Below are 18,545 nucleotides of genomic sequence, written 5' to 3' on the forward strand. Positions count from 1 at the left end.
CCCAGAAGACAAAATAATAACAACTTACACCGATCATCCTGTACAAAAGTTTACACCCCCCTGGCTCTTAATGTATCGTGTTGGCTTCTTGAGCATCGGTGAATGTTTGCACCTTTTGTAATTGTTGTGTACGAGTCCCTCAATTGTCCTCATTGTGAAAAGATGGATCTCAACATCATATAGCCACTGTTGGAAAGGGGCCAAATATGCAGAAGATGCTGGAAAACCAAATAATGTGCAGGACCTGGAGGATTTTTCTGAAGAACAGTGGGTAGTTTAACTGCTCAGAACAAGCAAGGGCCTGAACTACTATCACAAAACATAATAACAGTCACTGATCATCCAGGTAACACACACAGTATTAAGAATCAGACGTATGTAAACTTTTGAACTGGTTCATTTGTGTAAATTCAGTTATTATTGTGTCTTGTGGACTATATGTAAACATCTGTTATGTGAAATAGCTTATTGAGGGCAGTACTACATAAAAAACAAAATGCAATTTTTATGATCCCTCTTTTTTTACATTATTAATATTTTGCAGAGGTGTGTGTAAATTTATGACCCCAACTGTACATATAAAGAAATGATAAACAGCCTGGTTTCCATTAAGACCAAAGTTGTTTCTGCTGCAGCCAAGAAAGGCCTGAGAGAGAGAGAGAGAAATAGAGAGAGAAAGAGAGAGAGAGAGAGAGAGAGAGAGAGAGAGTTTGTGAGGGCACAAATCAAGATGGAGGAGTAGAATAGAAGTGTGAAAATCTCAATTATGCTCACAGCTTCGTCCCTCAACTCTTGACCCCCTCATCTTACACACACACACACACACACACACACACACATACACACAGGGACACATGCAGACACATACTGTATAAGCCCAAACTTTACACTGTAGTCGTGCCAACAGAGTAATTAAAAGATGCTTGATTCCCCTTAGCAATTTCTATCCTAACTAATCAAAATGCCTGGCCAGAAGGTTGGCCTGAAACTGCATCCATCTTTTTCCACCATCCCTCTTTCCTGTGACTCACACTCCTTTCTGTAGCATGGGTAATGATAGCATCCTGCTCAGAGTAATTACAGCCCGTCACCTCACTGTCCCACCGCCAGCTGGAGAGTGACAGGATAACACTGAACCAAAAATGTTCACCTCCTGTGAAGTGCGGTCGCATGCGGGGGCGGCCGCATGAAGGCAGAGTGAAGAAAGTGAGTGTGGCATTGCTGAACAGCAGGATGACATCGTTTGTGAGCGTTCTTTATCTGGGGCACACAGGTGTGTGCTCAGCCAGGGATTAGAGTGAAGGGATTAGGATGACTGCAGCTTGAGGAACACTGTAACCAAATAAAGATAGAGACATAGAGTGACAGGGGGTTTGGGCTGTTTATAATTGTCCCTTTTTTCATGTGACATTTCGCATATCGTTGTGCGATTCAGTCATAATATTCCATGCCAGCTATGGACTCTGGCGAGTTCCATGTTCTGGCGCATGCCGATAGCATGCTACACTGGATTTATTGATTAGGCCCTGTCTCTGCCATACACAGCTCTCTCTTTCTCTCTCAACATCACTCTCGCACCATAGCTCTCATCATGCCGCCTGTCTAACCCTAAGCATCAGTCCTGCATTTCAGCTCGTCTTCATTAAATGAAGCGTGGCCAACAAACACTGATATTTACCCAGCGTGTGACAGGCCAAGCCCCAAATACAGCATCCCTGAAGCTCGGGAGAGACACAGGGAGGGGGAGACAGACAGAAAATGAAAGGGGTGAAAGATAAGGGTAGCTATTTATTCTTTACAGCTACCCTTATCTTTACAACAGTGATCTCTTTAATTTGATGTCCCATGCAGCTGTCTATCCAGTACCAGTTTGTCCTCAGCTAATTAAAGTTTACCAGGCCGAGAGTCAAAACCAAAGTTATAATATAAACCAAATCTATATCATTACATTCTTTACAGATTCAAATGAAGGCAAATGTGCAAATCAGTTTTTGAAACCTGAAAGCAACAAAAATGCAAAAAAGCACAGTTAAAGGAATTTGGAAAGAAAAAAATGTGCATTGAAGAGAGATGTAATCACAATTGCATGATAATAACTAGTTATAGCCAAAATCCACAGATGCGGATGGAAAAATAAAAGCACAGGCCTGAACGAGCCCACGCACAACCATGCGCAGGCAGACAGCACACGTCAGTCATTGTGTGTTATGCAAAACCGAATTATAGACCCTATGAACAATGGAACCCGTTTCAACCAACTGCCAGCCATCACCAACTGCTGTATGTAAATGACGCTTGGCTCTTTATCACAATCATTGGCCTTTCCGTGTGAAATAAACCATAAAATGTCAGGCAGCAAAGGAACGGGACGGGCCACTCCAGCAGGCGTGCCTCTGCAAGAAACTGGTTCGCGGAAACTGGTTCGGAAACAGCCGCGAGAGATTCTATCAATAACCCTGCTCCCTCGCGCTGTGCATTTAGGCTTCGTAATTTCCCAGCAAGACCACCTGCGCTCCCTCCCTCTCCATTGTCTTTTATTATTAGATTCTGACATAAGCCACAGCTCACAGCTCTTCCTCCACCCTTCCGTTTTCTCTGCTTTCTTTTGCTCGTCTGGCAGCCATCCGAGTGTATCTGTGTTTGTGTGTTTGTGTTGGGGGGGTTCTTTGGCAGCGGAGGTCATTTGTCAGAGTCGGTTTGGCCATGAACAGTAACACCTGGATCCTCAGGGCTGCAGTGTGAAGCAGTGGGCTAATTACAGAGCAGAATTAAAAGACCAGACATAGTGTGTCTGGACCAAGGCGATGACAACTCACACACTGACAGACAGATATGCAAGACAGATCCATACTGCATACTTCTACACTCAACAATGACAAATTAGTACTTCAGGTAGATTTGTATGACTAAAACCATAATATTCAGTAGTTTTTATTTATATAAATATATAAATAAATATAATAATATTTATATATATAAATTAATATAAATATTATTATATAAATAATGGACTTAAATTTTGATAACTCAGAGAATGTTTTAAAGGTGGCAGGGATCTCTGCAGTGATGTTGTATGACTTGACTGCTGTAGAGAGTAAAGTATGTTCCACTGTTGTAAATAACTGTATATTTTTTCACATGTTAAAGGTTGATGGAGGCACAGTGGCTTAGTGGTTAGCATGTTAGCGTGGGGGTTTGAATCCTGCCTCCGCCCTGTGTGTGTGAAGTTTGCATGATTTCCCTGTCCTTTTGGGGTTTCTTCCAGGTACTTTGGTTTCCTACCCCCAGTCCAAAGACATGCTAGGCCGATTGGCATTTCCAAATTGTGCGAATGTGTGTGATTGTGCCCTGTGATGGGTTGGCACCCCATCCAGGGTGTCCCATGCCTTGTGCCCCAAGCTCCCTGGGATAGGCTCCAGGTTCCATGCATCACGTGTAGGATAAGTGAATGGATGGATGTTAAAGGTGCATCAAAGGGCCAAAACTGTAGCATAGTGTATGCCATTTTTACAATTTTAAAATTCTGCCATAGTTTTTAATTACTATGCAGTTTTATGTAGCCTTGTTAATTAAAACATCTCATTAATTGCTGCACCTTAAGGATTAAACCCTGGGTTTGATCAATTTGACCCAGTGGTCACTTTGTTCTTGTCTATATTATGCTTTTTAGATGTCATATTTTCCAAATACATGCTCTAGGCTTGTTTGTCTTCAAATGTGGTTTATTAATGTTATTGACTGTTTGCTTCTAGGAGCCATTTTTGTGTTCCTGCATTTGACTGAATTAAATTTAGAAAAGCAATGTGCCTCCAAGCTGAAATTCCTTATTTCCATGCTGTATGTAAAAACTATGCAATTATAAAATGTCTCATGAACATAAAGTCCTCTGGTACAAAAAGGAAAAGGGTGAAAAAATGTAATTCAATAAATCAATAATAAAGCACGTCAGCTACAATTTGATTAACATGGTAGCCGGGTTGTAAAATACCGTTTGCGTTAGGTCTTGTGTCATCACTGTAGAGTAATAGATTTGCCCTGGGTTACCCCACTCAATGCAAATATATCAGACTGGTGTGAAATCTATTTGCCTTTCTACTGTGCAAATTTCCCACTTTTGTCCTTGGAAAATGTAGATAACGGTTTAGATCAGAAATTCAGAAAGCTCTGTCCTTGAATTAGACTCAGCACATTCACCATGTATTGAATAATTTAAGAGAGAGAGAGAGAGAGAGGGAGAGGGAGAGGGAGAGGGAGATCGTGATCAGTTAGTCAGTGTAGATTTGGTGCAGGTTATTTCATGTGTTAATAAAATGTTTTGTGCATAAGTTTTCATACATAAGTTTGTATCCGTGTCAGGTGGCAGAGACGGCGACAGTTGTGGAGAATGCTTCTATTAAAAGCAACGATTGCAAGCACAAACAAATCCAAAGCACAATATCAAAGACAGAATCCCGAATCAGGCAAAGGGTCAGGCAATATACAAACAGGTATTCAGAGGACGTGACTATGATCAGGAAATAAGAAAACAAACGAGGGTCAAAATCAGAATGAGCAAACATGAAATAAAGGCTTGGTATGTCAGATGCGTGAACAGAGCTGAACAAATACTTCGCAAAGTGTGTTTTGGGAGCGTGCTTATGTAGTGCAGTGGTGATTGAATCCAGGTGTGTGAAATCAGTAATCGGGTGAACTTGAGTGTGTGAACTGGAAGTTGGAGTCCTTTAGGTAGCCATGTTTGTAGTCGGAGCTGAATTCTCGGAAATGGAGTCAGACGCCGAATTCGGCGTTAACATAACAATCCGCCGACAATCGGAAAAGTTTATCATTGACACTGAAAAAGCAGAAACCCCTGTTTTTTTGAATACCATTTTCTTTTTCTTCATGAACAATACTGACACTAGATGTTAGCTTTTGTCACTCAAAACCGGGCAATTACACACAGTGATGAACTGTTTAATGATCAGATGTGCTGCATCATTAGTGTCAGCAGTGAAGCAGTGAAGGGTTTGGGTTTGTCGTTCCAGCACACAGCAGTGGTCTGTTAGTGTTCCAGCACCGTGCGTGGTTTATGATAATAGAGAGGTATGCAGATCAACTAGGGAAAGATAATGCATGCTAATTCAGCCGGGTACAACAATAAACACACACGCCGAATCACACTTCAAGGTGGAATTAACATAATACAACAGGAGGGAAGTGTTAATCTACATTAATCATCTCCCTTATGATGACTTCATTAGTATGGGTCTGGAATATCAGACTCCAACACTTACTGCAGCACCACACCAACATGACCTCTGTCACCACAACAACAGAACACTGATCATCCAGTGAAAGAGATTAGTCAAAATATGAATAGGACAAAAAGTATACTAGGCCTCTGTTGCTTCTGAATTTCTGCTGTTTTGCCATTGTTGCTAAGTTTTCAAATGCCCAGTCAATGTAATGTGATCAAGCAAAGACTAAGCTTTGCCTAGTTCTGTTTAAATCCACCTCCAACACTTATTTTTATATCATATTGAGCTATTGAACCGGATGTCTTGGGTTGCAGGTGTTGTGTGAATGCCTTAGCTTTAGCTACGTGTTTTGAATCTGCCTTAGGGTGCTTTCACACCCTGCTTTTTTTTTCAGGAAAAGTCCTAGTCAGTGCTGATCTAACTTGCTATGTAGATTAAATATCTTATTACAAGTAGTAATGATGAAATATTAACTAACTCTGGGACTGAGGATGTTCTTTGCCTTCTCTGTATCTTCGGAGGCAGGAAAATAAAAATAGTACCTGCTTGTGAGACTTGACTGTATGCAGCCACAGTGGGATGTCACATCACATACTGGTGAATGTACCAAAAATAGCTAAGTCGATATTTTTAGTTATATTGCAATGTTGGTGATCAAGCATTAGAAATGTTACAGGGAGTGAAAAAGAAAACTGAAAATGATTGGAATTTGTCATTGAACATATTCGAAAATGCAAAGAAAATCACTTTAAATTGTTCCAGAATGAAAATATTATTTACACAAGTGTCTGAGGAAGTGCTTAACTGAGTAATAGCATTATTTCTCCAGCGTGATTTTGAGAAATTCCTAAATTCCTGTCCTGTCTGCAAATGCTAAAAGTAAATACATGTTTCTGGTTAAATGCAGTGTTTAGATTTATTTATACCCTAGGCTTCTGATATTTTAACCACAGTTTTATTTCATTCTAACTAAAGAGGGGTTCGTGGAACACTGGAGCAGGAACGTAAAAATATTGTCGCTGTTCAGAAAGAAATAAAATATAAAATATATTGATTTTATTCCCTGTTGGCAAAGAAATATTTTCAATTCAGCATGTTGTATGTCTCCTCATATTCATTCACTAACAAGACAAAATTTTTTACTGTCACTCTATACTTAATGTTGAGTTTCGCTTCTCAATTTGCTACTTGATTGGCGATATTAGGAGCTTGATTTCACTCTGCGATTTTCTGAACTACAGAAGATAAAAAAAATTGCAGCAGTGCTCTTTTAAAGTGTGAATGCAGCATTAGATAGCATCACCTGGACATACTGCCTGACTGAACCAGGTCTGAGGAAAAGAGGGGGTGCGTTTCAAGCACAAATCTACTATTTTCATCTATCAAATAAAAGAACTACAGAAGCGTGCTGAGGCTGAATTTACTACTGTCGAGTCCAGTTTTTCTCCAGCCATCACATTTATTTCACTCGATTCCACAGTAAGCCAAGTGAATTCAGACCTTTTTTACACAGGTCAAATGATGGCTAGGTCTAGAAAAACATAGTGTACCTAGACAGTCTGATTCGCTAGCTTCCTGCTTTAGTAATGTTCCAGGTCTCATCAGACTTATTAGACTGTGTGAGGCTGTTTGAGGAATTAGGCTACTGAAGCAACAAGGCATGGGACTGACTGTCTGCTACCATCACACAGACAGCAGTGAAATGTCAACACACATGATCAGCCATTCTCTCACCACTCGCTCGCAGACAGATGCTCACGCTTTGTCATGCACACACACACACACACACACACACACACACACACACAAACACACGCACGCATGCATCTCTAACTCTGGCTACTCATAGAAAACAGATTGCAGTGCAATTTAGCCAGGCTATAGCACTGTTCAGTGTTTTAATTAGTTGCAATAGCTAAAGCGAAGGAAAGCAAAACAAATGTGCTCTCTTTCTCCCTCTCACTCTTTTCTTTTTCTTCTTCTTCTTCTCTCATGGGTCTGTTTGTTTCGAAGGCCGACTTCTGTATAAATAGCGAAATAACAGATCCTTACAATAATACAGTAATAACACATGAACACATTCTAATTGTTTCCTTCATCTAATTTACAGCTAACACTCTTATGCCTTCAGTATACTCCTCTAATGCTTTGGTCATGCTTCACATTCGCACTTTCATTAAGGCTAATACATGACTCATTTCTCTGTATCTTTTGCACAATGAATGACTCAACTGAGGTGCTGCATCTTTTATTTACACTGGTCAAATTAAATGGGTTTTTATTGCCATTCCTCTATGTAACATATACATTTGAGGAAAATGTCTTCTTTTTCAGGAATATGGTGCAACAGTGTTAGTGGAAGGAGGTATCTGTTGCCCCACTGTAGAAAATGGTGAAGATGGAACGGTGTGGAGGTTTGCTCTCATCCTTTGCAGGACATGCTGGGAGGGAGGTGGTGTTAAGGGTCCATGTGAGATCCTTGGTGTGAAAAGAAACTTTTGACTTTCTCCAGAGTTGTGCTGCTGATGTGCAGTGGAGTCATCTCTTTCTTTTTATTGACATTGAGAGATAGATTGTTATCCCTGCACCAGGTAGTAGTAACACTCATTAGAGAGCTGAAGCTATTGTGTGAGTGTAGACCAGCAAAATGAAGACATGGGCCATCACTAGACATTTGATGTCACTCTATACTTTATGAAAAATGTTGCTTATGCTAGTGTAAACCCTTTCAGAGAAATTAATTCATTAATACGTATTGATAGTGCAACAGTTTTGATGGAGTTTTAAAAAACCTCACTGAAAATCAGAGTTAGTGTTTAACATGGACATGTTGTTGCATCATAAAATGTAAGAGCCTATCAGGTTCCAGTATGCAAATACAAGCCTTGCTTACCAGGAAGGAATGAGGGAGAGTGTGTAGAGTTGTGTCCTTTGCTGATTTGCATAATTATAGAATCTGGATTTCTTTGATGAGGGTCGATGTGTAGTGACTTCTCTTTTGTTTTCTGTTGTCTGGCGTTGTTTTTGTCGAACCAAATGTCAAGAAATTATTGAATTATTATTATTCAATAAAGCATAACACATATTGCTTAAGACAGAAATAATAAGTTAATTCATAACATAAAGGTCTTTTGCATGATTCATGGTATTCTCAATTTTACAAACATTCCTTCTTTTATGACCTGATGACGTCCATTAAAATACAGAGCTCCTCGTCTTGAGCATAGTTCTTGGTGCAACATTATGTACATACAGCAAAGCAAGCCCCATTCAAGCCTCATCTGAATATTGAACCAACACTGACGTCACCCTCGATTGACATTTTATACTTGGCGGAGACCATTAGTCATCCTAATAGCAGCACGGCTTTAGGAGCGCTACATCAGGCAACATGTCAAACACACTGCAGTGAGTCACAGCTCTACCTGTGTTGTGTGTGTAGCTTCTGTGACATTGACACCATTAGGCCTCGCTCGCTCCCACTCTTTCTGAGTCACTGAGTCAAATATACCTGTTTTCTTTATTTCTTTCTCTGACTCACCTCCTCATCTCCCTCTGTCTCATTGTTACCCTGTATAGTTAATCGCTCCTTCCACTCTGCCATCCCTTCTTTTTTATGATGTCTGATTCACCATTCGCTTCATTTCACACCTCCACTCTGTCTCTTCATTTCTCTCCACTCGTTTTAGAGTTCTCTTGACTTTTTCCTCCCCCTCATTCTTCACCCCTCACATTAACTCACCATATTTCTGCCTACTAGTTACTGGTATTTCTACTGCTAGTGACAGAGGAGAGGTGAACTGTGAGTAAACATTTACTCATCACGAGGCTGAGATTTTCCCAATAAAGTTATTTTTTTTTGTGTGTGTGTGTGTGTGTGTGTGTGTGTGTGTGTGGGGGGGGGGGGGGGGGGGGGGGGGGTCATGATGTCAGCTAATCTCATATTGTGTGTGAAAGGAATTCAAAGAACCATTAGCAAGCATGTGTGTGTGATGCCTGCATGCATTAGAGCTGGTCAAGGTAATTTAACCAAGCGCAATTAAGGTGCAATCATGCATGCAGGACAATTACCCTTCTGCCCCCTGCGCAGCCCCCACCAACAACACCAACACATTCATCCATCAGTCTTTGGCATGTCCTTTATGCTGACTGTGTTCATCAATGTCATTTTTTTCCCCAAATGTATGAATAATCGAGTCTACAGTTTGGTGTAAATTACGAATTTAATGGTGTAAGAAAACATAAGCGTTCAAACATTTAGAAAATGAGAAAAAGCACAATTTAGCACAGAATAATTTAGCATTATGATAAGTGCACTTGAAGGAGGTGCAGTCAGTGGTGCACATCAGTGCCTCTTTTTCCCCTTTCCCTTTATCTGGCTTTAATGAAAGCTGTAACGAAGGAGGCGTGTGACAGATGAAAGTTTAATTGCTCTGTTCTTGAATGTCCTTGAAATTGCACCCACATATGACAGACGTACTAAGTGTACTTTTCAATATTCAAGATACCCACACACTCAGACAATGGAGGGGCGGTGGATGGTGTGGGTTTTTTGTAGGAGATCTGACCTTGTTCGAGGCCTTTGGTGTTTTATCACCTGCTGAGAGCATTTGAAATGGAAATGCGCCAGTGTCGCCAGAGCTGTGTGGGGGGGAGAGGAGAAACAAAGAAGCAATATGACTTCAGATAGCCAGATAGAACTGCTTTTAATGTGTTTCAATGCAGAACCTCCTGTGCTGAGTGCTGAACTGGAGATATTCATTTTATATGAATGTGTGTGTGAAAGGAGGAAAGAATGCAAGATGCTGCTTCCTGTTGCTGTCTGTTCTCTCCCATGTTCTGTGTGTGTGTGTGTGTGTGTGTGTGCGCGTATGTGTGTACGTGCTTGCACTTGACCACCAGACAAACACGTTACAGTGGAATCATTAGTTGGATTTCTTTGGGTTTAGTTTGAGTTCACTAGCTCTCTGCCTCCAGCATACTCTTCTGACATAAAAGCTGAGGGAGAGAGAGAGAGAGAGAAAGAGAGAGAGAGAGAGAAAGTCTTATTATCCGGCCCTGTGGGCTTTATGAAAGGTAATTTACTTTTACCTAGAAACTGTGTTTGTTTTCAGGGAAAAGCTCACTTCCTGGCTGCACTACAGAAGACAGTGCTGTAACTGACAGTTTGCTCTTGCTTCTGTTTCTAGACATCTCCACAGGCTGGTGATATATTTTGTAACACACACTGGAGTAACAGTGGAGCTGTGCAGCAGTGCCTTCCCTTTATTTGTATATTTTGAGTTAGGATACTGTATATGCAGGCACAGTATATTATTATTTTTCCAACAATTTTGTAGAACATTTTAATCTTTTTATATTCTTAGATTTGTACATGTGGATGTCCCGCTTCAATTCAAACAACATCTTTAACCATTTCTGTCTTGATACCTGTGTTGATATGTTTGATATGTTTATTGAATGAAGAGAGAAGTCTTAACCTCCTGAGAGAGGAAACCATGTTTTAGAATAAAATATCCTGGTATGTCGCAAAATTCATGATGCCATTAATCTTCAGAAGAACACCTGCTACATAACAGCCTTAAATCATTAATGATTTAAGGCTGCTTTATTTCAGTTAAAAATATATCTGTTTGTCTACAGCCGTTCTTCTACTTCTTTGTAAAAGGTCACTGTGACGTGATAAACGCTAATTGGGTGCCATGAGAATCATCAGTAAATGATACACATCACACTGCATCATTCAGACCTTAAACATGTTCAGACTGTGCTGTTGTAAAGGCCAGAGCCATTAGCTTTAACCTGAGCTTCTTGACAAGGATGCTTATATGTGTTCTTATAAATGGCTCTAAATATGGATTATTCCATCTATCTCTAAATATTTTGCCTTAACCCTATGATGTCATCAGTCTGGGACGGCCAGGAGTGGACTGCTATTGTCAGCATGAGAGCGGAGCGGCTGTACTGCAACTGCAGTTCCTTATCAATGAGGTAAAACACACACAGACACACACACAAACCTCATATACAAAGCACACAGCGATTGCTTGGACATTCACATGCACAATCTTGTTTGTGTGTGTGTGTGCGTGTCTGTGTGTGTCTGTGTGTGCTCATCACATGCTGATTCTAAATGCAGACTCATTACTGCCGGCAAACAGGATCAGGTCAAGAGCCACAGGCCTGCTCAGTCTAGGAGAGATAATGTACTCACTCATTATTTACTCTTACAAGTGTCATGAGCAGGACTCCTGAGTGCCACAACTGTCATTTGGAATGAGCAGTTTGACTCCAGCGGTGCCACATCTGTCTGCTACTAAATTCTCCACTTAGCTAATTGTTGGTGTCTGTTAGCTTATCTAGAGAAGCATAGACCAGTTAGCACCTAACAGCAAACACATGATGTTACTAGAACCGGGTAGAACTGTTCAGAGATTTCAAGCTGCTGGCATCTTAGAGAAAGTATGTGTTAGCTTACACCCTCCTAGGGGACTAGCTAGCAGGTGAGTATTAGCATTTTGTGTTTTTTCACTCAAAACCTACAGTAGGACATTAGCCCTGTACTGATTGGATTAGTTCTACATAAGGAGGTGGGGTGATGTAATTATTACCAGAGTGTCTCTGCAGTTTCAGTCATGAACGAATCCGTAATATATCAGTCATCTTTACAGACTGCACCATATTTGACCTTCTATAAAATGACCAGTAGAAATAATCCCAGGAAATATACTGTATATATACTGTATACTGTATATCCTGTCCAAACTGATGTTGCTAAAGATTTCAATATATCCTGTGGGAAAAGATGTTTTGTGCTTTCTTTAGTATAAAGAGACTCTTGGAAGTGTTCTTTTCTATCGTCTCCTGCCAAAATCAATCCAAAATCAAGTGTTGACTTTAAGAGTTTAAAACCAGAAAGATAAAATATAGATGTCATTTTAAAAGACCTGCCAGAGAAGCAACGCTTGAAGGGGTTTTAGGTAATTTATTGACATCCTAGCAAAAATAAAGACAGTCATATAATGGCCATTAACATGATCATAAGCTCTACAACAAGCGTTTATTATAAAGTTTGTTTTTATATAAGGTGTATGCCAACCACATGTATATTGCGAAGAGACTCCCATCACTGTGCTTTATAGGCTAGGGAGATGATGTATACTGTGCAAATCGTACATAATCATTACAGACATTGTTATCTTATGCCTTCTGAATGGTATTATTATCAGCATACATTTATCAGGCTTTATGTCATTCACACATGCAGCCCTCAAACAGTGTTTTAATGGGCACACATCACACTTGCCTTTAAATTCTCTCATAAATGTCACATCCCGGACTGTACCATTTGTCTGATGAGGAATTTTGTCCTTGGTGTGAATGGCAACAGCCCCCTCATTTCTGAATTTCCAGACAGTTCTTTTTTTTTCATTCTTTTCATTCACTGACTCCTGTTGTCGCTTCACTGTGCTAATGTTTTAAGTAGCCATCAAGATGTCGTCCTATTTTCCACTAGTGTGATGGCTTGTGCTTACATTTCAGACGAAAGATGCATGTGTAAATGAGGATTATGACCAATGTGGGAGAAAATTGGGTACAAAAACAACCAACCAAACAGAAAAAAACAGAAAGAAATCAAGAGCTTATGATATAATATAGTCTCTCATACACAGACACACACATACACGTAATGACAGTGGTGTTATCAAGGTGAAGGGGGCGTAACAGCTGAAAATGAGAGGACAAGAAGAGGCAGTGAGCAGAGCGTATTTATTTGGCCTCATCTTAGCCACACAGGCAGTCAATCAGCAGTGTTTTGTTGCAGTGCTGTCAAATGGAACAGATCAGAGGCTTTCTGTCTCTTTCTCACTGTCTTTCTCCCCCTTTTATTTCACTTCTCATGCTTCGCTGCTTTATAGCACACACTGAAACTAACGAGTATGCTTGAATGCACACAGAGATGATTGACACACATTCCCTAAGATGCACTGACTGGCTGAGAATCGTTCACACACATTGACCATTTCCCAAGAAGATTTGAGATTGATTTCCAATGCAGTGTGCAGTGTATGCATGTGTGTGTGTGTGTGAGTCATGGTTTTATAATGAAACATTACAGTGACACTAGAGAGGAAGCATGCGAATCATAATTGTGTTATGGGATGACATTAGCGCACAGACACACACTGCTGGTTTGTATTTTGGATGAGGGGATGACAACAGGTTGGTTATGAAGCTGCATGGTGGCAGACAGTCCTCAGAACTCATCCACACACTTCTCGTATATATACAACTAGTGATGTGAATGCTGCGACGTACAGATACACGGTCACCAATAACTACAAGGTCATTGAACATAAGCGATTTTTCCTCATCTGGGATCAAAAGGCCTTGTCTACCTCCCTCTCTCGCTATTTCTCTCTATTTTCCTTCTTCCTCCTTTTTTCTCATCTCGCACAGTGCTATTGTCTCTGGGGTTCAGCAATGGTAAATATGTTTATGTAAACACCATCACCATGGAAACGCAGGTGTTGGTCACCTGCCTCATAGAGCTCCATAGATGAAAGTGAGAGACAGGAAGCATTGGATAAAGCATGGCAGATCATTTTACATGGTGAATATGCAAAATGGACAGAGTAAATGAAATGCAGCTAAAACCAGTTACCATTGGGTGTTTTTTTTTTCTCTATTAGAGCCTGTGCATGATTAGCACTTCAGTCTCCTGATTTGTTAAGCTGTTTGCACCCATTGTAATGCATAGCCAGACCTCTTTCTGTGGGGAAAAATGTACAAAACTGGCATATGAGTCTAAACGCAAAGTTTAAACACAATGTACTTACTATACGAGGTAACATGCAAATGTTCTGATACCTCTATCGGGCTTTCCTCACCTGGAATATGTTTCTCTTTTGAATATATCTCAACAACAAGTAAAGATATAGTGTTTTGAAATCCGGCTTATTCCTGCACGTTTCCATTCATCAACTTGATCAGAGCATGACATTCACTGTGTGAGGTAAGCACACTTAGCTAGCAAGGTTTCAGAGCTCTTTTAGCAGACTGACTGTATTACCTCCACACTTGTTAAACTGGCTCCTTACATAATGTGGTCTTTGCAAGGAGACAGCCTAGGCAAGATTAAAAAGTAAATTAAAACATTTCCACATATATACATATACATATGTAAATTAAATTTTACAAATACAAATGACAAATACATTTGTGACAAATACATTTGTGACAGCATCAAGTCTTGTTTTGCACTGTGCCTCCTCACAGACATTCTGAATAATATGTCATTTTGAACACAATTTAGATGAAATGTTGATATTTTTATAGCTCTGATCCAATCCAGTCGTTTCACAATTGTCTTCTAATTTAGTCATGACCAATTAGTGAGACAGCTACCAATTCAGGAGTGTGAGGGCTAACATTTAAAGACAACGTTCTGGATGTCATAGGGCAGCTGAATGTCCTGTTTACATGAATAGTATACTCCTGCGATTGGCAGCATCACCCTAATTGACAGAAGGAGAGGAAAACAAGGCCTTTCTTGGACTCTCGGTCACAGATGATCGTGACAGAGTCACGATTCAAACTGAGGCATCTCAATGACAGGACAAAACCTAGACAGCTGTGCCCAGTGCTTTTTTTGACTGAAGTTTGTTTATTTATTTATTTATTTATTTATTTATTTATTTATTTATTTATTAAGCAATGATTTCAGCTCGTCCTACTGCCGTCGTTCTTCTTTTGGCAAACGTGTCATGAAATATGTATGAAATGCATGTGAAACAGCAGTCATACAGATCCCATGTAAGAGTGTACTCATTCTCAATACATCCCATATAATTCTCTGAATTGCAGTTCATCATAACAGGGCAGTCACTATGCGTGTGAGTCTCCACATATAAAATGACACAAAATATAAAATTTCCAGCTGCCACTCCTAGCCATTTTTCACCCTTCTCTTTCATACAAAGGAAGTGAAAGAAAGGAGCAGGTGTATGCTCATTGATTTGAAAAGCAATTGGCAACTTGTCTAATGCAATAATCTACATTCATTTACCAATTTAGATATAGACTTATACATAGGGGTGAAATTTCAGGTTGTGCAATGAACATGTGTTTTCTGTCTAGATGCTATCTTTAGAAACTGAGAATTTTTAGCCACAGCATCTTGAAGCCATACCAAATGCTGTACAGAAGGATGTAAACGATGACAGATTTGGATGCTTTGCTCTTTTCCTTGCTAGCTGTAAATGGCACTGAGAAGTAGCTTCAGCTCTCACTTCTAAACTTCTGACATAACGTCTCGTCTCAAGACTGCTGTTCAGAGGTCAGCCCGCTGTGACATCCAGCTGTCGATCTCTGACTGTGAACCTTATTTCAGCCACATGCTTCCGCTTAATTGACCATTAACAAGATTCATGTAGCTTAAAGACAGGAGATTAAGTCCCGAGGTGATGCATGCTCATCCAACTTCAATATACAAGAATAGATCACCTGAATGTTTTATGGAACTAACAGTGAGTAGAGGCTGGAGCTCATTGTTTTGGTAATGGCATGGTGCTAATTGCCATTTAGTAGCTTTTAATGATGAACCTATTAATTAAAGTATTAAAGTATTAGATTACAAATGTAACTGACTGACATGGAATATGGCTAGGAAATGTGTTCAAAACATTTTAATTCACAGGTAACTATCTGTAGAAGAATTCCTGTCAGTGTGATAATGTTGTTTTGTGTGTGTGTGTGTGTGTGTGTGTGTGTGTGTGTGTGTGTGTGTAGGGAGCGTTGGTCACAGCCTGTGCAGATGACACTCTGCACCTCTGGAACCTTCGGCAGAGACGTCCAGCAATACTGCACTCGCTCAAATTCAACAGAGAGCGGTGAGCTTCCACACACACACACACACAGTCAATGGTAAAATGTCTTATTATGCATGTATTCTAATAAACATAGCTACACAAACTTCTGGACACACACACCCACACACACCCACCCACATGCACCCACACACAAGCAGCCCACCCACACACACACACACACGCCCATATGCTTTTAAATCTCAAGGCTATATGTGTGTACTGTATCTTGCTACGGCTCAAAGCCAGAAACTCACTTCAATTTTGAGCTTGATGAGAAGTTACTCAAGGTTGCAGACTTTCAGTTGATATAAATATAAAATAAAATAAAGATAGTATAGCTCAAGGTTTCAGAATTAATACAAACCTGAGCCTGTTATGTTAGACAAAAATAAATAAAATATGACAGGGTATGCTGCTTTAGGAAAATAATTCATTACCACCCTGAAGTTTATTATTTTTCTTATAAAAACACATCCTGAACGGTTTTATTCCACTTACATCACAGCAATTTGACAGCAAAATGATTGCTATTTTTGCCACACACCATACTTGTTATCCATTTATAGTTACATTTAATGTTGACTTAAAATTATATGGAGTGTCCACCGTACAAGTCCCTGTGAATGAGCTGTTCATAAAGTTCAACCGCACTGTGGGATAAGTTTATTAAAATTCCTCTCATTAATATGTAGTGCCGAGATTTCGTGCTTTAATTAATTCCTCAGAGGCAATATACAGTATTTAGTGGAATGCACAGATTCCCAGTCAAAGCACCAAATTAAGTTTACGAGTGAAAATGGAGAAAGAGTAACTGATTAAATAACCACCATCATGGAATTTTACTTCTACTCACATAATATAATAAGAACCAAACTTCCTTCACATCACTGTAGAGTGAGTCAGACGCAGTTCTGATAAAAGCCATGACTCTTTGCTGTTATGAAATCAAAGCTATAATGCTGCTTGTGTTGTGGATGCTGGCTGTTTTGTGGCTGAACAGCACTATGGGTAATCCAGTCAGAGCTATGACGGAAACTTTGAGTCATCTCAGACAAACAGATTGGCCTTGATGGCAAAGGAAGGACGTCAGGAAAGTCATGACTGGGCTTTAAGCCCATCACTTCGCTTTATATAAGAGATGATGACCTCGACTTAGCCTGGCTTTAGACTGGTGAAGAAAGCCTCCCTGTAGATTGTTGAAGAAAGACCGGAGATTATAGATGGCTGAAATTCGAGTTACCCGCTGATGTGTCTGTTCGGGAGAGAGGTTATGACACTAGGTCTCATCCCCAGGGCATTTGGGCCAACTACAAAATTTCAACTGTAATAATCCTTTCAGACATGATGTTCCTGAAGGCTGATCTTTCAGATGTTTTATCTCCTGCTCTAACATACAGCAAGGGGAAATGAGTAATCAGACACTATTGTCTTTTTTTCATTTAGTATACTTACAGTGCATATATCCACTCCAAATTTACAAACATGATTTATAAACTTTTGACTTTGTACTTTTAAATATGAATAAAAAATATGTATTCATAAACATATCCAATGAAATGTTTAAAAAATGTAATCGATAAGGCAAAAACATTCGGACGCTATATTAAAAATTATATATGAAAAGGTTACATAAAAATAAATCAGGTTCTAGATATAAATAGTGCAAAAATGTTCTCATACAAATTGCACCTGGTGTCATTATAAAAGACGTTGCCATTGCCTGGGAAGATTTCATGCAACAAGTAGCAATCATGGTGAAGGTTAAGAAGCTTCCTAAAGTTCTCAGAGAAATTAACACTTGAGTGGAAAAAGCTCCAGAGCCATAACAAAGACATTAAACTTCCCTCTCAGTACAATGGGTTCGATGATATGCAAGTGAAAAAGTTCATGGAACCACAACTAATTGTCCCTGGACAGGTGCACCATGCAACGTTTCACAACACTCTTTCAAACTAATGATACGGGAGGTAAGAGAAAAGTCAGCAGTCACTAGAAAAGAGCTGCAGGACAACCTGAAAGCAGCAGAAACAACCTTTACACAGAGAACAATAAGCAAGGAACTGCACTGCAACCATCTTCATTTCTATAACCCATGGAAAACTCCTCTGTTAGAAAAGGAGCAAAGAGATGCACATATGGAGGTGGGAGCATCATGATGTGGTGCTGATTCTCTGCAAACATGTCAATGTAGTCATTACCTGTCACCACACATCAATACATGTCATTGAAAAAAAACATGAATGGAGCAATGTATTGGGACATATTAGAGGAGAATTTATTAAGAAACTGAATATGGGGAGAAGGTGGACATCTCAACAAGACAACAAGCCTAAATATACAGCCAAAGTGATTCAAGACTGGAGGATTTTGGAATTATACTGCAAAAGCTAATTACTTCTTATTGTAGACGTCTCAAAGCTATAATTGTCAACAAAGG

At 39.8% G+C, this 18,545-nt stretch overlaps 1 protein-coding gene across 10 annotated transcripts in view; it reads left to right on the forward strand.

The window, feature by feature from the left end:
* Nucleotides 1–18,545, forward strand: part of stxbp5l (syntaxin binding protein 5L) — a 118,171-nt gene that overhangs the window by 30,875 nt on the left and 68,751 nt on the right. For all 10 annotated transcript variants that reach the window (XM_026947179.3, XM_026947182.3, XM_026947180.3 and 7 more), the window contains exons 3-4: nt 11,147–11,228; nt 16,029–16,129. In XM_026947179.3, the coding sequence (XP_026802980.1) occupies nt 11,147–11,228; nt 16,029–16,129 (183 nt within the window). The remainder of the gene's footprint in view (nt 1–11,146; nt 11,229–16,028; nt 16,130–18,545) is intronic.

This window comes from Pangasianodon hypophthalmus, chromosome 5 (genome assembly GCF_027358585.1).
Source record: "Pangasianodon hypophthalmus isolate fPanHyp1 chromosome 5, fPanHyp1.pri, whole genome shotgun sequence".
In the NCBI taxonomy this organism is placed as follows: domain Eukaryota; kingdom Metazoa; phylum Chordata; class Actinopteri; order Siluriformes; family Pangasiidae; genus Pangasianodon; species Pangasianodon hypophthalmus.